This window comes from Carassius auratus, unplaced genomic scaffold (assembly GCF_003368295.1).
Source record: "Carassius auratus strain Wakin unplaced genomic scaffold, ASM336829v1 scaf_tig00017160, whole genome shotgun sequence".
In the NCBI taxonomy this organism is placed as follows: domain Eukaryota; kingdom Metazoa; phylum Chordata; class Actinopteri; order Cypriniformes; family Cyprinidae; genus Carassius; species Carassius auratus.
Window position 1 is genome coordinate 186,089 of NW_020524749.1, and position 14,510 is coordinate 200,598.

The window sequence follows — 14,510 nt, forward strand, 5'->3', positions numbered from 1 at the left end:
TTATCTTTAAATCTTTAATTTAGCACAACTTTTCGTTATAGTGCTGTAATAATTTGACCAAACTCCCCACCACAAACATTCAAGTCAAGTAAAGTCAAGTCACCTTTATTTGTATAGCACTTAGTAATAAGTAATACAATACTGGTTTTGTCAAAGCAGCTTCACAGTGTCACACAGAATTGGTTTTGTCAATAATGCAAGAAGACATTATCAGAGTCATATTTCCAGATAAAGACAGATCATTGATGATTCAGTAATGTCATCATCCAGTTCAGCTCTATCTTCCAATAGTGTTGTGCAATCAGTAAAGCACACTCAAATAAACAAGACAAAGGTGACAGCGGCAAGGAACCAAAACTCCATCAGTGACAGAATGGAGAAAAAACTTTGGGAGAAATCAGGCATTTAAAAAATGTAAATTGACACTCTTTTTTTTTTTATTACAAGTCAATGCTATCTCAGTGCCCAAAACTGTCAGTCAAACAGATAGGCAGGTGTAATTGTTTAGTTTAATAGTTTTTTGTATTCCTTATCAATTTGGCAACAAAAACAATCAAAATACATGTAATTAACAATGTGCGCACCAGTAAGTGTATGCACCTGTTGCATGGGCATGCTTAATATACTGTAGGCCTTTGCAGAAAAAAATGCAAGACCTCCAAACAGTAAAAAAATAAAATAGCGAGGCTGGACCCTGATAATTTTTACAAGGAGCATCTGAAAACATATTTTCTCTCTGTTATCTCGGTCAGTGTCATGTAGCCTACTTGTCGAGGTACGGCCAAGGTGACTCACTCCTCGGGATTAACTGTTCTCTGACCTCACCCTATGCCATCATTTCATCAAAAAATTTTTTGCATGATGGAGTGGTACCATCCGGAGCAGAAGGTGGTGGTAATGCATCATAAAGATGGTGGGTTGCCATCCACCGTAAACACGAACAAGATGAAGTAGCGCCGTCGCGTCACTACTGATCCAGGATCAGCGATATTAGTGGTTGTATTTCCCGATTTGAGTTTGAGCTTCAGAAATGCTTGCGAAAATGTAGCTTGTGTGGAAGCTAGCGCACTACTTGGTAAAAAAAAAGAGCTTCGCTACTGAAAAGCTATTTGATTCAGAAAGTAGCGAAGCTACGACCAAGCTACTGAGAAATGTAGTTAAACTAATAGCTTCGCTGCTTGTAGCGACGCTACTGCCCAACACTGGTTAAATCAATGTTTCTGTGAATAACACTGTGCATTGCACTGTGCACATATCCCTTCTCAGCTTGTGGAAGAGCTGTTTGTGATGAGCTTTGATTCATCATGTGACTTTCTCATCACCACCTGTTTTTGGTGGTTATTAGTATTATAATGGTTCAAAACAGATATTAGTACTTTAATATGCCGGTTTATTAACATTTAAAAGTTCTGGCAACCACAGCTGCCAGTATTTTACCATAAATGTAACATAATATTATTATTATTTATTTTTTTACAGTGTAGCATACTTATATAAGAACCTCAAAATGCCATACAGTCTGCTATATAAAAAAAAGAAAAGAAAGACACATTACAGTCAAGCCAGCATTACGTTTTATAAAAATTGTGAATGATTACATATTCATTAGTCGGTCAGAAAGTATGGGAATCCCAAAAATTATAGTGTGTGAATAATTGTTGCAGCTTGGCAGCATAATGCATTGCTGATTTGCTTGTGTAGTTGTCATCTTAGGCCAATGTCTGTTTGTCTTATTAACCTGCAATTGTCACAGCACTTGTCAACAACACATTTTGTTGTTCTTTTGTTGGTTTGATTGTTTCTATTTTCCTCATTTGTTAGTCAATTTGGATAAAAGTGTCTGCTAAATGATTAAATTTAAAGTAAATGAAATGGGCCTTTTTTTTTGGACAGGTTCAGGTTAGTTCCATTCCTGACTGAGTTAAGGGCAGTGATGGACTGGGTGTGGACAGACACAACTCTAAGCCTTTCCAGCTGGATCTGTGTGGAGGACATCTATGCCAACATATTTATTCTCAAATGCTGGAGAGAAGCAGAACAGGTGAAAATTTGCCATCCAAATTAATTTTATTATCTTTCCAAACTGATACATAAAGGTGACATCATACGTTTTTATAAAGTCATGCTCTAGTACTCTCTGCAGTACCGTACTTCCAACACTGCATATCTTAGATGTCTCACACATTTATCTTTTTTTCTTAATTCAATAAAGAAGTCAACCTGTAATTTTTAGTTTCTCTATTAGTCACACATCTTTTCGTCCTATAAATTCACAGGTCAGAGTTCACCAAATGTGTATTCATTTGGAAACAAATTACCACTGTGTGATACATTCATGTTTTTACATTGTACATATTTTAAAAAATACTCGCATGTAATTACATCTGTAATTTATGTCTGTAATTACATTTAAAAATACAATACTGATCCATCCCTTACACCTTAAACATACCTATATTAGTGAACCTTTCCCTAACCTTACCCGAATCCCACCTCAATACCAGCAGAAGTGTTTTGCAATACAATATGAACACAATAAGTGCATTGTAGTTAAGGCCACTTAATTAGTTAAATAAAGGAACAAATAAACAGTATTGATGATATTTTGAATAAAAACTTCTCTCTTTCTTTCATGTGCAGGAGAGGAGGCAGTATGTAATAGTCTTAGATTACAGTATTAAATGCCACAAATTGTCACTTGAACAAGCAAATCCACAAAGTAATTGTCTAAATCAAATTTGATCTAAAATGAAGACATCTCATAAGTAAAAATAATACTTTTTAAGACTTTTCATCAATTAAATATTACAAATAAATAAATCAAATAAAATAATCATGTAATACTTTTGAAAACGTTTTATTGTTCCACAGGTACACACCTAGCTCAGATCATGTTGTTTTAGAAGATCTACCACTGCAGTTCTGATGAGTGTTACTATTACTCATTCTATAGCCCCTGATCCCTTCTGTAAATGTGTTTAAACTGAGAACATTCTGGTGCTTTTGTGTCATTTTATAGCCATCAAATAGAAAATACAAGATGAATTGGAAATTGCAGTGATACTTATTTACCGTTTAGGGGGTGGGGTATTTTTTTATATATAATATTTTTAAAGTATTTGTTTATAATAGGAAATACTCTACATGTCATCTCAGAAATAATTAAATTTGAATTTCAATTATATTTAAATTATATTTCAAAACGGTGTACTCCCTTTTGTTATATTTTATTATAAATATCCCTCTTATTTTATGTTTGTGATATTTTAAATACTATAACATAATACAATGTTTTATTGCCATAGAAATACCCTCACCGACGTGGACAGAGGAAGAAGAAGGTGGTAAAATACACAATGGGCGGCTTCATTATTTTTGCTCTCATCTGCATCGTCTGGTTCCCTCTTCTCTTTATGTCTTTGGTTAAATCTGTAGCAGGAGTAACCAATCAACCTCTAGATGTGTCCATCCAGCTGAGCATACTTGGATATGAGGTGTGTGATTCAACACTAAAGAATAACATTGTAATCTCTTCTATAAGTCAAGTCCACATCATCTTTATTTGTCTGATGCAGAGTTAGAGAAGTTCGCATCCATTAGCAGTATATTTATTTAGAGAATAGTCAGACAGGCAGTAATCAGATTACAGATTCAAGTATGTCAAAGGATATGGAGTTCAGACCCCAAATGCAATAGTCTTGAGTGGAGTTCCCTCTACTGGAGTTCATGGGCACTCCAGCTGACGATATTGACAAGTTACAGAAAACAAAAGATTTGAATTACAAAAATGTGATAGTGTATTGTGTCCATGCCAAGTTAAAGAACTGGGTCTTTATTCTAGATGTAAACTGACAGAGTTAGCAAGATTCAAATCTACAAAATTTTAACGTTTCTGCATTTGACATTGGTGAGCATAGGTTGTAGTCTAGAGATATATTTAAGATGAAAAAATTCAGTTTTACAAATGCTAGTAACATACCTTTCAAAAGAACAAATTGCCACTTGTGTTACTATATATTATGATACTATAATATTAAATTATAATGAAAAGTGTTGATTATAGCATTGTATGAGGAACTCCTCCCATTGCATCAAAGATTGCAGCACTATACATCAGCCATACACACTATAATAATGTCTAATAATCACACAATGCAGTGATCTCTTGCAATGGGTAAATCTCACAAACTCTTTCATCATATCTAACATTGTGAAAATACAGTGTAAATAAGATAGGCGCTGAGCAATGTAATATAATAACAACATAGATAACTTTTTTATGCTACTAACAGGAACAGTGTGAATTGTTTAGTTACTTGCTGATGCACTAAAGCATAAACAGCAGTAAATCACTTTAAGACGAAGAACATCTGTACACAATGTATTATTTACATATTACACTGATTACAGGTCATGATAGTCATTAAATGCAGTTTCCGATTTTTAGATTATGTTTCTCAAAGTTAGTGTCTAAGGTTTAAAATGTTTTTTGCACCAAAAAGATCTTTCTTTACCTAACAAAAGTTTTACTCTTGTGATTGATGGGCATACTGTACATGAGTTTAGAATGCCCCAGTGTTGCCAACTATTTTTAAGTAGCTAAAATCTGATTGAAAAGTTTCTAAATGTCCTTAAATGATGCCATATGCTAATTAGTATATTTGTGATGTCACCTAATGTCAGCCCTTTTCACGTTTTCTTCTCTCCTACTCTCTGTGCACACATTCTCTATTTCAGTGTTCCAAATATGTCCAAATAAAGCTGTTCTAATTGATATATTTATCTGTTTCTGTTGTCAGACAATGGAACAAATATGAAATAGTGACTGCAACAGAAGTGCTGGCAAGTCATGAAGTCACCAGATTTGTCCCTAGTACTTTTTTTGTTTTTTTGATAAATTTCCTTGATTTTTAAGAAATGTTTTATTTATTAAAACTAACAAAGTATGTTTTTTTTTTATTTTTTTTATTTTTTTTTTACATTAAACAATGATGGAGCTATTCTTTATTCATCTTCTATGGTGTTTTCTTAGCAGCATACTGTATAAAACAAAAACAGCTCCTTATAAAAAAATTTAAATGTTATATTGTTGTAGTAGTTATGAACAAATACAAAGATGTAACTTTTTATATAGAACTCTATAACTCTTTATATTGAGTGTGTTTTTACTCAATTGGTTCTCTATAGGGCTTATGTTTTTTGGATCAAAGCAGGAATTACGGTCTGGCTGAAATGGGCTCGTGAAGGAATATTGTAACGGGGCTCAATTACATTAAGCATGTTCTTAAAACCTGCGTTTTCCACTATAGGCGCTCGCTCACTCAGTACGCGCTGAATGCTCGTTGCATATGGCTAAAGTATGGGAGGCCGTTTCAGCAAAAAAACGTTCCAGCGTTACTCGTCGTAATTATATTTTTACTAGTAACAATTCAATTAAAGAGCTCTATAATTTAATTTGTACTAGTAACAATTACAATTATAGAGCTCTATAATTAAATTTTTACTAGTAACAATTATGACTGTAGAGCTCTCTAATTGAATTATAGAGCTCTGCAATTGTATTCTTACTAGTAACAACTGAATTAAAGAGCTCTATAATTCAATTTTTACTAGTAACAATTCCAATTAGAGAGCTCTACAATTCATTTATTACTAGTAAGAATACAATTGCAGAGCTCTGTAATTCAGTTGTTACTACTAATAATCCAATTGCAGAGCTCTACAATTCCACTAGAGAGCTCTCTAATTCAATTGTTACTAGTAAAAACTGAATTATAGAGCTCTCTAATTGTAATTGTTACTAGTAAAAACTGAATTAGAGAGCTCTTTAATTCAATTCTTACTAGTAACAATTCCAATTACAGAGCTCTATAATTGTATTATTACTAGTAGAAACTCCTATTCATGAGATGCAAAACAGATTGCAGATATCCCGCCTACAAAAGTGCGTTTCAAAATAAAAGCCCTGTAGCGTGGTTCTAAAGTATCCTGAAATATTTTACAGACTTAGGTAACATTAATCATGTTCACATTAAAGCAAAATTAAGATGATGCCTAAGATGAAAGCCTTTTGACAAACTTGATATTAAGGAGTATAAATTAATTTTAAATATTTACAGTGTTTAGTATTGATATGCAATAATAGAATGATTGTGTTTGTAGTCTTAAACTTTTTTATAAATTGTGACTTGAGGTTAAATCTAGGTTTTTTTTTTTCTTCTTCTTCTTTTTTTTCTCCAGGTTGCAAGATTTTATATTTTGCCTTCAAATAAGCTTATGCCTGTTGTGGTTGCATGTGTTTGTTGTTAAGTAAAATGAACAAGAGAACAGTGAGGAATTCTGACTGTGCATTTAACTCTTTTATATATAAAAATATATATTATCGTTAGCCTCATAGCATAATTGCCAAAGTCATATTTCAATGTTTTTGGTTAAACAAGAAAAAACAATTTTTTTTAGAAATCACATTGTTATTTTTTAATGATATTATAACAGTACATTCAACCAGATGTGTGAACAAGTATGCAAAAAGAAAAAGATCCATCATCAATTGCCTAACCAATAAAAGTGACTTAGGCAGAATATGCCATGACTTCGTTCCACTTAGGTGCTGTGCAAACATAACATAACCAAAGTTTTTTTATTCTCCTAAATATAACCAAGATGTGTAACTTATCAACCCTAATCAAGTTATTTCTTATTAATGTCTAACCTTAACCACTGTTTTTCTTTTCTACCCTTAATCGAAGTTCCACTTAGGTGCTGTGCAAACATAACCAAAGTTTTTTTATTCTCCTAAACATAACCAAGATGTACAATTTGTCCTGACGGCAGTAATGGGATGGGACTGTAGGCAGTCCAGAGAGCCATTCTTTCAGGAAGGTCTGGTCAACATCTGATATGGGCACACATGGGCCAGTCTTGTTGATCTTGGGTTTACACAGATCAGTTTTGGATTTTAACCATGATCCGATGGTTCTGGGGGCGGTGCAAAGTGTTGAACAGAAAAGATTCTTACACACAGGTAGTTTATGTCTATCTGCCAGTTGCAGGTGGTATAATAGGGACGTTGTTCTCCTAGATGCAACACCACCTTTCTTCTGTTTTATGGGCACATTTTGTACTACAGTCTGGATATACAGCTTGCGTATCTCCCAGAAAGGCATGGACCAGAAATTGTTGAATTGTTATCTGTTCTATGCTCTTCAGTCAATAGTTAACAACTTCGTTTCTCTGACTTTAAGCAGTGCTGTGATGTGCAGGGTGGGCCCATGGTCTTTGGTGGTCTCTCCTGTCCCATTGGATTCTTGTAATTCTCCCCCTTAAGATGCTTCTCCTTTATCAGCTCTCGCTTCCACATATCTGGCCTTGGGCGCCTATGACGTTGAACGCCAGAAGTTTCAAGTACATCTCCTGCATCTCCTTCACTGACAGCTCCTTGAGCTGTGTCTGTATCACTACCATTATCTGGGATGTCATCTTTCTCAGGTCTATAGTCCTCATCCAAGACAGTGTCATCGATTTCACTATTTGACGATAAATCAGGATCTGATTCAGCTCTGGAGGCTTTACTGGCTGTTTCCTCTTCTATCTGTTGCCCCATGTCTACGCCATTACCTTCTTTCTCAGATCTGCTCTCATCTAAATCCTCCAACTCCACTACATGGGTATCAACTTTATTTCCTGACATTAAAGCAGAAAATGGAGTGCTGTTGAGTATTTTAACTCAGTAAATCATGTTAAATTCATAGGTTCACTGCAAAAAAAAAGAAAAAAAAAAAAAAGAAAGAAAATCTAAATCTTTCCAAATACTTCTTATGTCTAGTCAAAATGTCTAATTTATATATACATATATATATATATATATATATATATATATATATATATATATATATATATATATATATATATATATATATATATATAGCTATTTTACTTTTTTATTTTACTATTTTTACTTTTATTTGCACTTAAAATAAGAAGTAAATGCTTGAAAAATTACTTCACTTTCCTAAAATTGCCTAAATTGTCTTTTTATGGTGATGTTTCTTAACTGTAAAGATCAGAAATGAGGTTATATTTTGCTAGTGTTGGCTAGCTACTTCATCATATCTTGTAGCAAAAAAAGTCAAGTTTAAATACACAGTTTATAATCCCTTTGACTGACTGAAATTACATTTAGTGTCTAGAAAATTTAAGAAATATGAACTCTTACCAGACGAAAACAAATCAAACAGAAGAGCTAATACATCACTTCTGGACATCTGTCTTCCCATGTTTTCTGCCATTTTGTTTGTATCAAAACTGCCTAAGTCAAAGAGATGACTTAGGCAGATAGTGTTTTTGGATTCTAATAAGTGTTGTGATTGCCTAAGGACATATTCAGAAAGGCAGGATGATGCAGCAGTGGTGGAACAGTAAAGTTAGGCAGATATCTCAATTGGGCCAAAAAATGACTTAGGCAATTATGCTATGAGGCTAACATTATATATAATAACCTAGCCTATGAAAATAGTTGGCTAATGTCTTTGTAATAAATGCATAAAAACTATCATATTGTATTATGTGTCTGATGATGTTCAATTATCAATCAATCCATCCATAAAGAAGATAATTACTAGACGATTTTCATTATCATTATTATTACTATCATCATTTTCATAGACTTTGGCCTTTTCAGAACTTTTACTATTATGATCATTATTATTATCAATATAATTATTATTATTATTATCATAACTATTAATATCATCATTATCATAGATTTTGGACTTTTATCATAGACTTTTCAGTGTCCCACATTACACTCAATAAAACGTACCTGAAAATTGTAATTAATGATGGCAAAAAAAAAAAAAAAAAAAAAAAAACAAAAAAAAAAAATTCACTTTAGAAACACCATACTCTTTAATTAAGATTTAGTAAGTCCATAATACTGAATCAATAAATTAGAGTGCAGCCGCTCAACACAATTCAACACTGGAACCATTTCTTGATTAAAGTTGATCAAAACAGATCACAAACATGTGTGAAACACAAAGTTGCATTTACAACCACTTGTTTATATGATTTGTTCTAAATACTATTATAACAAGCTCTTTAACCCTACTGTGTTCTTTTAGTTACTCAGGCAGCTATCTAATGGTGCTACACTTCTGCAAGAGGGTGACAGAAAAACAATTACCCATAATACACTGCAAAATCCTCAGCCAATGAGATTCAAGTCTCTATTGGTTTTATTAATCTGTTACTTTTATGCAACAATGGTATGTTGGCTGAACAAATAATTTTTAAGTAAAGCTGACAATACAAACTTTTTTTGTTGAATGAACTAGACTAAATTAAGTTCACATTGTTAAATTAATTTTTTTAAGTATATTGGCAAAAGTGAAAGTAAATTTTTTTTTGAGTGTAGGAAGCACCAGCTTGTTTTTAGACAACTTGCACTAAGAGCACTAATATGTCTATAATTTCTTTTATGAATGTGTTATCTGCATTTTCTCTTTTTATTTTATTAGGAGACATCCTGGGGATTTTAAAATGGTATTGTGTTTGAATTTAATGTTTTGGCTACAGAACATGATCACATAATCACAGATATTGCAGACTGCTCACCCTTGCCTCTCCACCGTGTACTTCGTCCATGTCAGCTGGGGGCGCCAAAGTTTCCCGCCTGCCTGTTTATATACCCCAGTTGAATATGCATAAGGCACGATTAGCATAATGAAATGTCACCGATTACAGAGCTCTGTAATGCAATTGTTACTAGTAAGAATTGCTATTGTAGAGCTCGGTAATTCAATTTGAACTAGTAAGATTGCAATTACAGAGCTCTCTAATTCTAATTGTTACTAGTAAGAACTGAATTATGGAGCTCTGTAACTTAATTCTTACTAGTAACAATTCAATTAGAGAGCTCTGTAATTTAATTATAGAGCTCTATAATCAAATTGTTACTAGTAACAATTGAATTAGAGAGCTCTATAATTTAATTATTACTAGTAAGAATTGCGATTAGAGAGCTCTGCAATTGTATTCTTACTAGTAATAATTTGATTATAGAGCTCTAAAATTGAATTACAGAGCTCTCTAATTGAATTGTTACTAGTAACAATTATGATTAGAGAGCTCTGTAATTCAATTGTTACTAGTAATTACGATTAGAGAGCTCTCTAATCCAATTGTTACTAGTAACAATTCAATTAGAGAGCTCTGTAATTCAATTATAGATCTCTGCAATTACACATATCTTTAATGTGTATTTTTACTAGTAATAAATCAATTGAAGAGCTCTGTAATTCAATTGTTACTAGTAATAATTCAATTAGAGAGCTCTATAATGGTAATTGTTACTAGTAATAATTCAATTAGAGAGCTCTATCATTGTAATTGTTACTAGTAAGAATTCAATTAGAGAGCTCTATAATTGTAATTGTTACTAGTAAGAATTCAATTAGAGAGCTCTATAATCATAATTGTTACTAGTAACAATTGAATTACAGAGCTCTATAATTGTAATTGTTACTAGAAACAATTCAATTAGAGAGCTCTATAATCCGAATTGTTACTAGTAACAATTGAATTGCAGAGCTCTATAATTAAAAATGAATGGAAGTCAATGGAGACATATGACTAGTAATAAATGAATTGTAGAGCTCTCTAATTGGAATTGTTACTAGTAACAATTCAATTAGAGAGCTCTATAATCATAATTGTTACTAGTAAAAATTGAATTATAGAGCTCTGTAATTGTAATTGTTACTAGTACAAATTTAATTGTAGAGCTCTATAATTGTTATTGTTACTAGTAAAAAACGAATTAGAGAGCTCTACAATCATAATTGTTACTAGTAAAAATTGAATTATAGAGCTCTATAATTGTAATTGTTACTAGTACAAATTAAATTATAGAGCTCTTTAATTGAATTGTTACTAGTAAAAAGTAACGCTGGAACGTTTTTATGCTGAAACGGCCTCCCATACTAAAGGGTCTTTTCACCCTAGGCTCAGCGTTGCCCTTCACATACAACGCGATTTGTGCTTCACTATGCCAAGAGCAAAGTAGGTGGAGTTTTCAAAACTGCCCGTGCATACGTTCTATTTATAACAGTTCTTCTATCTAATAACGTGCAGGCCTGTTAATTGTATCGTACTGCTCAGGAAATTCCGACACAGTACAGTACTAGTCCATTTTGATTTCCGTGCTTGTTTGGATGCCCCGATCGATTGGTGAAGTGCACCCAAACACCAGACCTGTTGGTTACTGGAGGATCTTCTATTTCTGGTCTGTTAAACGCACTGGCCACCGCGTACCGTGCAAAAACTGCTCGCTCACTCAGCGCATACTGCGTGAGCGAGCGCCTGACTGAGTAGCCTAACATAAACATATGAGTTGGTGTTTTCTTCTTCTTCGGGGGTGTCAGGGGCGTTGCCTGTTACGTCGTTTGGGTTATTGGGCTACCTTGTTGAACGAATATCATTATATTTCACTTTTTTTTTTTCCAAATATAATTAATTAGTCCAACGAACCGTTCGGTTCATAATGCTTACCGCGTACCGAACCGAAAGCCTCGTACCGAACGGATCAATACGAATACGCATATCGTTACACCCCTAATATATATATATATATATATATATATATATATATATATATATATATATATATATATATATATATATATATATATATATATGTACCCATAGCAAAATCTCTGAAAATGTGAATAATAAAATGAAATAAGAGAAATCATACTAAATGCATGTTATTTTTTATTTAGTACTGTCCTGTCATTAAGAGCTCGGGGGTGAAAACTTTTGGAATTTGAAGATCAAGGTAAATTGTACTTAATGTGTGTTCTGGGAAACACACAAGTATCTTCTGTTGATACGGAGGGCAGAACTAAATGGAAAAAATATATATATTTCAACAAAATAAGAAAAATTTGGCCATCTTCATCATGTTCAAAAGTTTTCACCCCCAGCTCTTAATGCATCTCGTTTCCTTCTGGAGCGTCAGTGAATGTTTGAACCATTTTTAATAGTTGTGTTTGAGTGCCTCAATTGTCCTCAGTGTGAAAAGATGTATCTCAAAATCATACAATCACTGCTGGAAAGGGTTCAAATATGCAAAGATGCTGGAAAACTGAAGAATCTGCAGGACCTTAAATATTGTTTCTGAAGAACAGTTCACGGGTTAACTGTTCAGAACAAACAAGGGACTCATGTACAACCATCACAAAACAGAAAGACAGTACTGGATCAACAGGTAACAGAACACAGTACTAAGAACCAAGGGTTCCCAAACCTTAGGAATAGGGTAATTTAATAATTTTTTTTGTAAAAATAATATATATATATATTTTTTTTTGTCTTGTGGACTAAATGTAAACGTCTTTTATGTACAATATCTTACTCAGGACAGTAGGCTACTAAATAAAAAATAACATGCATTTATTATGACCTCTCTTATTTTGTGGAAATTATTCACATTTTCACAGATTCTGCATATAAATATTTATGCGTATATTGGCCCTTCAGGAGAAACTGGTCTAATAAAGCGGTTCCCAAACCCGATACCACCAACATTACACATTTTGGATGTATCTCACACATACTAATGTGCCGATGAATTAAATTAGGTGTGTTTTCTAAGGGAGACATACAAAACGTGAAGAGGAACAAGACTGGGAACCACTGGTCTAGTACAAGAGAATTAATCATGTTTTCTTTTTACATGTGTTTACAGCCATTGTTTAGCATGAGTGCTCAAGAACACAATCTGATCCCATACTCTCAGTCAGCCTTCCAGAAGATGAGTAATCGCTTTGCCACGTACCCGGTACACATTACATTTATCCCAAAACATGAGCAATTACAATCTATAGTTCCCTTTCACTTCATTCAACATTCAACAGGCAAAAATGCAAGTTCACCTTTAGATTGCTGTTCTTGTGACTGAAACTTATATTAATCTTAATTTTTGTCATGACTGTTTTAAATTGTAAAACAATAACACTTTGAACCAGCTAGACTGTCAATCCGTCTGTTGCCAGTCTCATCAAACTGTCCTCCTTGTGCCTAAATTAGTCAGCGATGCAGTTTCTTGTCAACTACATGGCAGAGGACATAGTAACTGCAAAGATCAAAAGTGACGCCAGTCGACTGTGGAACGTCAGTCCGGCCAGCCGAGATGCCATGATCTATGAACTCAGCAACTCAACACACTTCTACATCACACTGCGCTGGACTTTACTACGGTATATTCTCATAATCACAACAACTGCACACATTTTTAAGAATAAATTCTTCATGGTGTCTATGCATTGATGTAATTTAATGACTAAAATCTTTAAAGTAAAAAAAGCATGTGGCATTGCAATATTTGAACATTTAACAGTGCTTGTGTAACTGGGCTGACGAGTCGTGAGACGTGCTGATCCATGTGCGAGCTTTTATTACATAGACACGCGGTCATAACAGGCATGGGTCAAACACTGGCAAACAATATCCAGAGGGCTAAGCAAGATGGATAATCCATTATCCAGAACAAAAGGGTCAAAACATGGCCAGGCAAGAAAAAGACTAAACTAGAAAACTAGAAACAGAGACAAGACTATGAAAACAAGGAACTAACATGGGAAGGCTAACATACCGCAGCTATCGTAAGGGGAGGGATATGTGCAGAACAATACTCTGCAGTGTGTGAAAAGAAGTCCAATGCTTATAAAGCGTGTCTGATGATTGTGTGGTGTGTGCGTGTGTGTGTGTGTGTGTGTGTGTGTGTGTGGATTGTTCTCATTTGCATGGTGTGATTGTTATCAGGTGAACTTGTGATTGGTGCAATGGATCTCATTTGCATGGTGTGATTGTTATCAGGTGAACTTGTGATTGGTGCAATGGATCATAGGAAATGTAGTCCAGGGTGTACTGTGAAAGTCTGTGTGGTGAATTAACAGCAGTTCAAAGACCGGATCATGACAGCTTGCATATTTTAATGTATTTTTGGTGGCAGAACTCATTTTGACTCACCAAAAAATAATTTATATGTTATGACTGTAACCATGGTTCCCTAAGAAGGAAAATTAGTTGATGCTATGGGGAGCGCCATCATTATGATCGCTGTCAGATTTTAGATGTGTAGCAAACATGCCAATTCATTTGGTGACAACAGTGCATAGTGTTCGTGGAATGCCCATGAGTAAAAAAAAAAGGAACCTGGAAAACATTTTGTAAACCCTTTTATCTGTAGGAGATATGCAGGCAAACCCGATACATTACAACAAAATGAGAACCATGCTTACAGTCGTAACCTAGATGTTCCCTTTTGAAGTTTCAAACTTTGATGCAGCATTTGGAGTTGACCCTATGGGGAACCAATGCCCACCCTACCATGCTAAGGGAATAATAAGTACCATAGTGGGCATAGAATAACCTAACTCTTCAGATGGTGTCAAATTAAATTCAGATTTGATTATTTTGGTAATAGACACTTACAGTACCTTAAGCTA

The 14,510-nt window shown here is 33.9% G+C and overlaps 1 protein-coding gene across 1 annotated transcript in view; it reads left to right on the forward strand.

Annotated features, from left to right (window-relative positions):
* LOC113075554 (piezo-type mechanosensitive ion channel component 2-like) overlaps nucleotides 1-14,510 on the forward strand; it is a 126,739-nt gene that overhangs the window by 94,152 nt on the left and 18,077 nt on the right. Inside the window, 4 exon segments of the mRNA XM_026248237.1 lie at nucleotides 1,894-2,041; nucleotides 3,306-3,494; nucleotides 12,749-12,841; nucleotides 13,090-13,259. Coding sequence (XP_026104022.1) covers nucleotides 1,894-2,041; nucleotides 3,306-3,494; nucleotides 12,749-12,841; nucleotides 13,090-13,259 — 600 coding nt within the window.